Below are 9457 nucleotides of genomic sequence, written 5' to 3'. Positions count from 1 at the left end.
AAAGCAAATGTAAAAAAGCATACCAAGATGGCCTGTCTCCAGACCAGTCACACATGTCTTACCATGCAGGAAGACTCCCGTTGAATTTAGAAAGGCTTATGTGTTTCAAGGGGTGACCCCCCCCCCCTCTTCCTCAGAGCCTTAGAGAAAGAGGGATTGTCCCTCGAAACATGTAAGCCTTACCCGGTCTGGGCCAGGTGACAATGTTGTTGTTTTACAAAAATAATTCGGCACGAATTGAGGCCCATAAAAACATGTAAAGATATCCAAAGCCAACCACCATGCAGCACATTTTGGTCTCAGTGTCAGAACATTCTACCTCACGAATTTTACTTGATAAATAGTCTCAGGTCACCTTTTTCCACAATGCAGTGAAGGAAACCTTCCATGTGGTCTATAGCTGCATCATTGCCAGTCCAGACAGTTTCTTCTCTGTATACTGCCAGCCGCTGACCCGTTCACAGACACCCGTCCTCCTTATTCCAAGAGTTCCTTGGTCTTTGATGCCAACTGCTTGTCCATTTCTGCTACCGTGTCTTCTGTCATCTGCTGGATCTACAAACAACAGGCTGGGGTTAGGCATGTCATACCAGCAGAAGCCTGGCTGCTCCTACTACCAGCTGTGATGAGGCCATTAAGCCTCATTCACGCAGGGCGTACTACAACATACACCCGTGTGAGGGTCGTGTTTACCTGCATGGGGATGCACAGGTGTTCAATACAGCCTTGTGCGGTCAGTTGGGATGCACAGACACAGCTGCTGCTCCTAATCTGACATCTGTGTGGGGACAGGCCTCCAAATGCAGACCGTGTCGAGGCCACCATGTCAAATTGGGAGCAGCGGCTATATAAGTGCAGCCACTGCTTCCCAATTGGACTACCTGCACAGAACACCTGTGCAGGTAGTCCTATTTATGCCAATTGGGAAGCATCAGCTACACGGGCGCAGCCGCTGCTCCTAATTTGACATCCACGTGGGTGCACAGCCTCGAACCAATGCGGTCTTAATTCAAAGCCCCCACCCCCACAGACGTCAAAATTAGGAGCAGCAGCTGTGTGACTGCAGCTGCTGCATCTCAACTGACATGAATAGGACTACCCGCACTGAGATGCACAGGTGTTCTGTGTCTGTGCAGGTAGTCCCATTGGGAAGCAGCGGCTGTATCTGTGTTGGTGGCCTCAGACACGGTCTGCATTCGGGGGCCCGCCCCCACACATATGTCAAGTTGGGAGCAGTGTTGATTTTACGGACAGCCCGTAAAATCAGGGCACTTTTCTCCTGCCCGTAAATGCCCGTAGCAGGAGAAAAGTGCCCGTGACAAATGGCTGCGATCGGCTCGGTTCGGAACTACGTATGTGCAGTTCCGAAAATGCCCGAGATAACCCGATCTGTCATTTCCTGGATTCAGCCGAGCGGGCGGGTGGGCGGGACCCTGGCCAGGGGGGGTGGGTCTGGCTGCTGTCAGAAGCTCTGCGGCACGCCTACTTGTGACAAGGCGCCGCCACGACTCGAGTTGAGTGCTGATTGCTGATGATGTCATGGCGCATTTCCCGCCACACCACCGCCAGGCGCCAGAATTTAAAAAAGCAGGAGCCCCAAGCTGAAGTTAAGCAGACGGAAAGCAGAATATGGAGCCTTGTGTCGTGGTGCAGGAGTGTTGACTGTGCTGCAGGACGGAGTGAGCTCTGAAGGAACGGCACAGGTGGCCGTTCCTTCAGAGCGCCTGCGCCGATGATGTCATCGGCAGTTTGCACTGTAAATATCTCCTAAACGGTGCACCCGCTTACATCAGAGTTCCCCCCTTAAATCAAGATCTGCAGCATTCCTCTTTACGTCAGTTACACTGTAAGGGGGAATCCTGCACACTCTGATATATAGGGGAACTCTGAGCTGTGTTATATTAATCTGACTTTCATGTAAATGGAGAAATATGGTTTAGGACTTTTGTTTCACTTAAACACATTTCTAATAGCACTATCTACATGATTATAGTTTAATTATTCATATTTGCACGGTTTAGCACTGAAAATGGCTATTTTATGTACATTTTTGCAGTGCCCGTAAAAAATTGGTGCCGTCCGTAAAAATTTGGCGTTCTGCCAGTAAATTTCACTCCGGGGGGTTGGCAACACTGATTGGGAGCAGCAGCTGTGACTGTGCAGCATCCCAACAGACATGAATAGGACTACCTGCACAGGGATGCACAGGTGTTCTGTGCATCCCCGTGCAGGTAGTCCCATTGGGACGCAGCGGCTGAACAGATAAAGCCTCTGCTCCCAATTTGACAGTCATGTGGATGCATTCGGGGGTCCCCACAGATATCAAACTGGGAGCAGCGGCTGTGTCTGTGCAGCCGCTGAGTCCAAATTGACATGAATAGGACTACCTGTGCAGGTAGTCCCATTGGGAGGCAGAGGCTGCACAGATACAGCCGCTCCTCCCAATTTGACATCTGTGTAAGTGGCCTCAGACACTGTCTGCATTCAGGGGCCCGCCCCCACACAGATGTCAAATTGGGAGCAGCAGCTGTGACTGTGCAGCTGCTGCATCCCAACTGACATGAATAGGACTACCTGCACAGGGATGCACAGGTGTTCTGTGCATTCCCGTGCAGGTAGTCACATTGGGAGGCAGCGGCTGCACAGATACAGCCGGCGCTCCCAATTTGACATTCGTGTGGGTGGTCTTAGACACTGTCTGTATTCGGGGGCCCGCCCCCACACAGATGTCAAATTGAGAGCAGTGGCTGTGCGAGTGCAGCTGCTGCAGCCCAACTGACATGAATAGGACTACCTGCACGGGGATGCACAGGTGTTCTGTGCATACTTGTACAGCTAGCCCCATTGGGACGTAGCGGCTGCAAAGATACAGTCGCTGCTCTCAATTTGACATTCATGTGGGTGCATTCGGGGGCCCACTCCCACAGATATCAAACTGGGAGCAGCAGCTGTGTCTTTGCAACCGCTGAGTCCAAATTGACATGAATAGGACTACCTGTGCATCCCTGTGCAGGTAGTCCCATTGGGACGCAGCGGCTGCATAGATACAGCCACTGCTCCCAATTTAACATTCATGTGGGTGGCCTCAGGCACTGTCTACATTCAGGGGCCCACCCCCACACAGATGTCGAATTAGGAGCAGTGGCTGTGCAGCTGCTGCATCCCAACTGACATAAATAGGACTACCTGCACTGGGATGCACAGGTGTTCTGTGCATTCCCGTGCAGGTAGTCACATTGGGAGGCAGCGGCTGCACAGATACAGCCGGCGCTCCCAATTTGACATTTGTGTTGGGTGCATTCGGGGGCCCGCCCCAACACAGATATCAAACTGGGAGCAGCAGCTGTGTCTGTGCAGCTGCTGAGTCCAAATTGATATAAATATGACTACCTGTGCAGGTAGTCCCATTGGGAGGCGGAGGCTGCACAGATACAGCCGCTGCTCCCAATTTGACATCCGTATTGGTGGCCTCAGGCACTGTCTACATTCAGGGGCCCACCCCCACACAGATGTCGAATTAGAAGCAGTGGCTGTGCAGCTGCTGCATCCCAACTGACATAAATAGGACTACCTGCACAGGGATGCACAGGTGTTCCTATATATAAATAAAATGTTTTGGGGGTTCATCTTTTAGTAAAAATATACAGATTTTTAACTTGTAAAACAATGGGTAAAGAAAAAAGGGCCTGGTTCTTAGAGGTTAAAAATCGCCCCAGAGTAGTGCAGGGACTACTTAGAAGTCGTTGCGACTTGAAGTCGTACAGATATGAACAGAACTCATCGGAAATGCGACATTGCAATCCCAAATTGCAGGACAAGTCACACAAGTGTGAAAGGGATCATAAAATTGCAAACACAATCTCTGTGATTCTTCCCGAAAATCGACACAGCCAAGCGTTGCCTATCGCTGCCGTACCTGTTTCTCTATCAGTCTAATGGTGTCCTCCGATACCGTATCCTTGGACTTCTTTACCTCCTGAACAGCCCGCGTGCGGACCTTCCGCAGAGAATCCTTCGATTTGTTGGTCAGCTGTTTTGCTAGCTTTACTAAATTCTCTCTGTGCTCCCGTGTTACCCTGACAATAAATCACACTCAAGATATTGGAGAGATACAGAAAGAAAGATATACCAAGGTAATGCAAAACCCCCCTTTATTGCAGAGAAAGTGCAGTCAACTGACTAAAATAAATTGAAATCTGATGTGGGCTCCTGTACTGTGCACAGTCAATGCGCGTTATACTAACTATCACCTGACCTCCAGAGAATTTACCCCACTTTGTGACCAGGCCTTTTTTTTTCCCGATATGGCACTGCGTTACTTTAACTGACAATTGCGTGACACCAGGGCCGCTGATGGGGGGGGGGGCACCAGTCGTCCTGTAGGGGCCCCAACAGTACAGGGAATCGGTGGGCGGAAGGGCAATTACAGAAGGAAGCCCTGTGCGGCCCTCTGCAGCCAGTTTCTCCCCCTCCTGCCAGCTTTCAGCTACTGTGGGGAGAGGCACAGGGCATCATTCCTGTAATTGCTTCTCCGGCAACGATCGCCCTCCCAGCTCTGCCTGCTTCTGATCCCCCCCTCCCTGCTCTGCCCGCTTCTGATCCCCCCCTCCTCCCTGCTCTGCCTGCTTCTGATCCCCCCCTCCTCCCTGCTCTGCCTGCTTCTGATCCCCCCCTCCTCCCTGCTCTGCCTGCTTCTGATCCCCCCCTCCTCCCTGCTCTGCCTGCTTCTGATCCCCCCCTCCCTGCTCTGCCTGCTTCTGATCCCCCCCCTCCTCCCTGCTCTGCCTGCTTCTGATCCCCCCCCTCCTCCCTGCTCTGCCTGCTTCTGATCCCCCCCCCTCCTCCCCGCTCTGCCTGCTTCTGATCCCCCCCCTCCTCCCCGCTCTGCCTGCTTCTGATCCCCCCCTCCTCCCCGCTCTGCCTGCTTCTGATCCCCCCCCCTCCTCCCTGCTCTGCCTGCTTCTGATCCCCCCCTCCTCCCTGCTCTGCCTGCTTCTGATCCCCCCCCCTCCTCCCTGCTCTGCCTGCTTCTGATCCCCCCCTCCTCCCTGCTCTGCCTGCTTCTGATCCCCCCCTCCTCCCTGCTCTGCCTGCTTCTGACCCCCCCCCTCCTCCCTGCTCTGCCTGCTTCTGACCCCCCCTCCCTGCTCTGCCTGCTTCTGATCCCCCCTCCCTGCTCTGCCTGCTTCTGATCCCCCCCTCCCTGCTCTGCCTGCTTATGATCCCCCCTCCCTGCTCTGCCTGCTTATGATCCCCCCCCTCCCTGCTCTGCCTGCTTATGATCCCCCCCCTCCCTGCTCTGCCTGCTTATGATCCCCCCCTCCCTGCTCTGCCTGCTTCTGACCCCCCCCCCCTCTGTGCTCTGCCTGCTTCTGATCCCCCCCCTCCCTGCTCTGCCTGCTTCTGATCCCCCCCCCCCTCCCTGCTCTGCCTGCTTCTGATCCCCCTCCCTTCTCTGCCTGCTTCTGACCCCCCCCTCTCCCTCGCTGTGTGCCCCCTTTTCACTGTGCCTTCCCCGCAGCACTGCAGGCTTCCCTGTCCTGTAAAAAATAACAAATTGTAAAAAAAATAACAATTAAACACAGTAATAAATAATCTAGAAAAAAGTGTAATAAAATAATTTTAAAAAATGATTACAGTTGCGATTCAGCCCCGCCCCCTCTCTCCTCATTGGCTAACTGACTTTGATTGACAGCAGCGGGAGCCAATGGCACCACTGCTGTCTCTTAGCCAATGAGGAGGTGAGTTGCAGACGGCTGAGACAGTCGTGGACATCGCTGGATCAAGATGGCACTTAGGAGAGCATTATGGGGGAGGCAGCTGCACACAGAAGGGTTCTTATTTTAATGCATAGAATGCATTAAGATAAAAACCTTCTTACTTTACAACCCCTTTAACTGTGTGCCTAGCCAGTGTTTTTGTACTGCGGGGGAGGTGCTTTTACTAGGGGAAGGCATTGATTCATGTTCCTGCTTTGCAGAGACACAGGATCCATGCCTTCCCTCCTGTAAGAACGGTGATCTGCCCTGTTTATATAGGCAGACTGCCATTCTGCCTCTGGGCTGGATGATTGGTGGGTGCAGGGAGACATCGAGTCTGCGGTACCCACCGCTGCAGGAGCAAGCCCCCGACCGTACGCATGAGCCAGTAGAGCCGGATCACGTATATAAACGTGATCCGGCACACAGCTGATGCCATGTAGCAGTAAAACTGCTATGGGGAGGACGGCAACTGGTTAAGTAATGCTATTTCTGTTTAACCAATTAAGGAACTTTAGCACGAGGCATACATCCTAAAAGGTGTAACCACGCAGTGAGAATCTGTGGTGAAGGACAGACAATCGTGGCTGGATTCATGACCGCATTCTTTTGCGGCCACAGGTTACTTCATAGCTGCTGCCGTCATCGCATTGTATGGGCTGAGCAGCTGCAGCTCTTCTCACACACGTAATTTCTGCAGCAGGAATCCGCACTGGAACTCGCAGAGTGTGAAAATTCACCTGTGTAAATGCAGCCTTAGGATTTAAATTTCCCACTTTTTCAATTGGAAGAGTCTCACATTGTTCTACAGGAAATCTAAAATTACTCACTGTGGCACAGGTACGCGGATGAGAGCGCCATCGAGCTCTGGGTTAAGGTTCATTTGACTCTGCCTTAATGCATTTACCGCTGCAGGGGCACTCTAAAAAACAGTAAAAAAAAAAAAAAACAGAAAGTGCATTTATAAACATGCAGATTTTTAAATTATGATTCATTCAACCCATTAACTCAGAGAAAAGATCATCCCGGACGAGCCCCCATCCCGTGACTGGACGAAAAAAGCAGCACCGGGATAAGCTCATATCTCTGCCACTCTGCTTTCTAGTCCTATCAGCATGCTTCTTCTCAGCACACCAAACCAGTAAAAAAAAAAAAAAAAAACAGAAAGTGCATTCATGATTGTGCAGATTTTTAAACTATTTTTCATTCAACCCATTAACACTGAGATCATCCTGGACGAGCCCCCAGCCCGTGACTGTGGAAGAAAAAGCTGAACTGGGATAAGCTCATATCTCTGCCACTCTGCTCTCTCTTCCTATCAGCATGCTTCTTTTCAGCACAGGAGCCGATTGGCAACTTGTACTGCATTTCCCTCTCCCAGTCTAAGCTCTGCCACACAGACGGTAATGGGCTGAAAAAAGGTAGAATGCAGGTACTTACACTGCTTGCATGTAAACATGCATGTAATACTGTAAAAATGAGCTGGTAATAACGCGTGCCTTTTATAGCCTTCCTGAGCTCAGATTTATTTGCAATATATCAACTCTTTTGAACTTCAGATCAATACTGCAGCCCATAAAGGGCATCTGCTTTGCATTTCAATTTTATATCAATTAAAGCGGATCTTCTCCCTACCAAAATACACTTACTTTCCCCAGCCTTCTTCCCCCTCTCTATCCCATATTTGGGTATGTATTTATTAACTTCACTGTTTTTATGACGGAATGACATTTGAAACCCCCTTATTGATTTGCCCTCATTTAACCCCTTGCCCCTTCAGACGACTGTACCCACTTCATGACCATGGCATTTTTTTTTTTTTTTTTTTTTTACTATTCTCGGTCATGCAACACTGTACCCAAATTAAAATTTTATCATTTTTACATTTTAATTTTTTTTTTATGTATTTATACCCAAATATTTGGTGCTTTCTTTTGGTGGTATTTGATCACCCCGTGTTTTTTTATTTTTTATTATACAACATGAAAAAAAAAAAAAAAAAAAAAAAAAAAAAAGAAAAAGAAAAAAAAATAATAAAAAAAAAATTATATATAAAATATATTTTGCCCTAAATTAGTGAAGAAATTTGAATTTATTGGATGTTTTTTAATCGAACTTAGAAAAAAATAAATAAATATATTATATATATATATATATATATATATATATATATATATATTTTTTTTTTTTCTAAGTTCGATTAAAAAACATCCAATAAATTCAAATTTCTTCACTAATCGAACTTAGAAAAAAATAAATAAATATATTATATATATATATTTTTTTTTTTCTAAGTTCGATTAAAAAACATCCAATAAATTCAAATTTCTTCACTAATTTAGGGCAAAATATATTCTGCCAAATTTTTTGTAAAAAAGTAGTAATTCCAACCAATCACAGCGATCACATGATACCCGGTTAACAGTACCAGTAATCTGCCATGTCCGGTGGAAACAGCAGTCACAGGAGGGGCGCTCCTAACCCAGAAGAGGCAGGATCATGTATATATATATATATATATATATATATATATATATATATATACACACACACACACACAGTATATACACGACTCTGCCTGCAGCAGCAGCCCTGCTGCATTAAATGTACTGTGGTGGGGTGGCAAGAGGTTAAGTGCCAGTTCACCCATATGCGATTCGGGAACCCTGCGAATCCACCGAGGGTCCCTGCATCACATGCGACTCGCAGGCAGTTCACACTGCCATATGCGAATCAGTGGGGGTGTCAATACCAAGTTAAGGACACCCCCAGATCAGTCTGCATATCGCAGTGAGAACTGTCAGTTTCGGACATGAATCGAATCGCATAGCTGTGAAAACCCATGCGATCCGATTCTGGTGCAGACCAAAAAAAAAAAAAGGGTCTTGTGCGACTTGGTCCGAATGTGATGCGAATTCAGCCATACAATCTGTATGGCTGAATTCGCAACGTATAGACATTGCATGTGATTTGCATAGCAGTGCGGTGCGAATCACATGCGATGTCTGACGTTGCATATGTGTGAGCTAAAAGTCGTACTTGATAATGTCTATCCTGCCCACGTCACTAACCTCAGGAAAGCTGGACATGTTGATAAGGAAGAGTCGAGGCGATTTCAGGGTGATCTGACCCAGGTGACTTAATGGGAATTTTCCATCTTTTGTTGTGACAACAATATGATCGAAAGCACCTGGAAACAAAGTGCAAATTCACTTGTAGCAAGCAAGACGCATACAAAAAAACGCAATAGCACATACTGTACCATCTAGAATAGGAAAAGTAAAAGGTCTTTTTAAAAGAGGCTGAACTGTGGAAGCTGTGCCCAAGGACAGAGGGCGGCACAGAGGCTTAGCGGTTACCACTTCTGCCTTGCAGCCCTGGGGTCCAGCAGTTCAAATCCCAACCTGAACACTGCCTGCATGGGAGTTTGTATGAATACAACAAAATTTACAGGTGCATGGGCTGCAGGCCCAAGGTAAGACCATTAAAAAAGGTCCATATGGAAGGGAATATGTTGGAAACATGACAAAGGTAAAAAAGATAAAAAGTCCAGAGGCTTAGGGCTGCCATCAAGGAGGAACAAGCCAAGGTTCCAGTAAGCTGTAGATAGACAAAAAGAGAGGCGCCTCTAAGTGAAGACTGTAAACTTTAACACATAATGGAACAATAAGTAACTCACATGGAGTAAGTAAAGATGG

The 9457-nt window shown here is 48.2% G+C and overlaps 1 protein-coding gene across 1 annotated transcript in view; it reads right to left on the bottom strand.

Annotated features, from left to right (window-relative positions):
• Positions 1–264: 264 nt before the first annotated feature.
• Positions 265–9457, bottom strand: part of MRRF (mitochondrial ribosome recycling factor) — a 33399-nt gene continuing 24206 nt past the window's right edge. Inside the window, exons 4-7 of the mRNA XM_082264714.1 lie at positions 8831–8949; positions 6590–6681; positions 3917–4076; positions 265–555 (exon numbers count right to left, since the gene is read on the bottom strand). Coding sequence (XP_082120840.1) covers positions 478–555; positions 3917–4076; positions 6590–6681; positions 8831–8949 — 449 coding nt within the window. The 3' untranslated portion in view covers positions 265–477. The remainder of the gene's footprint in view (positions 556–3916; positions 4077–6589; positions 6682–8830; positions 8950–9457) is intronic.

Source organism: Pelophylax lessonae (assembly GCF_965119305.1).
Source record: "Pelophylax lessonae genome assembly, chromosome: 7".
Taxonomy (NCBI): domain Eukaryota; kingdom Metazoa; phylum Chordata; class Amphibia; order Anura; family Ranidae; genus Pelophylax; species Pelophylax lessonae.
This window is presented reverse-complemented; position numbering and strand designations above follow the sequence as displayed.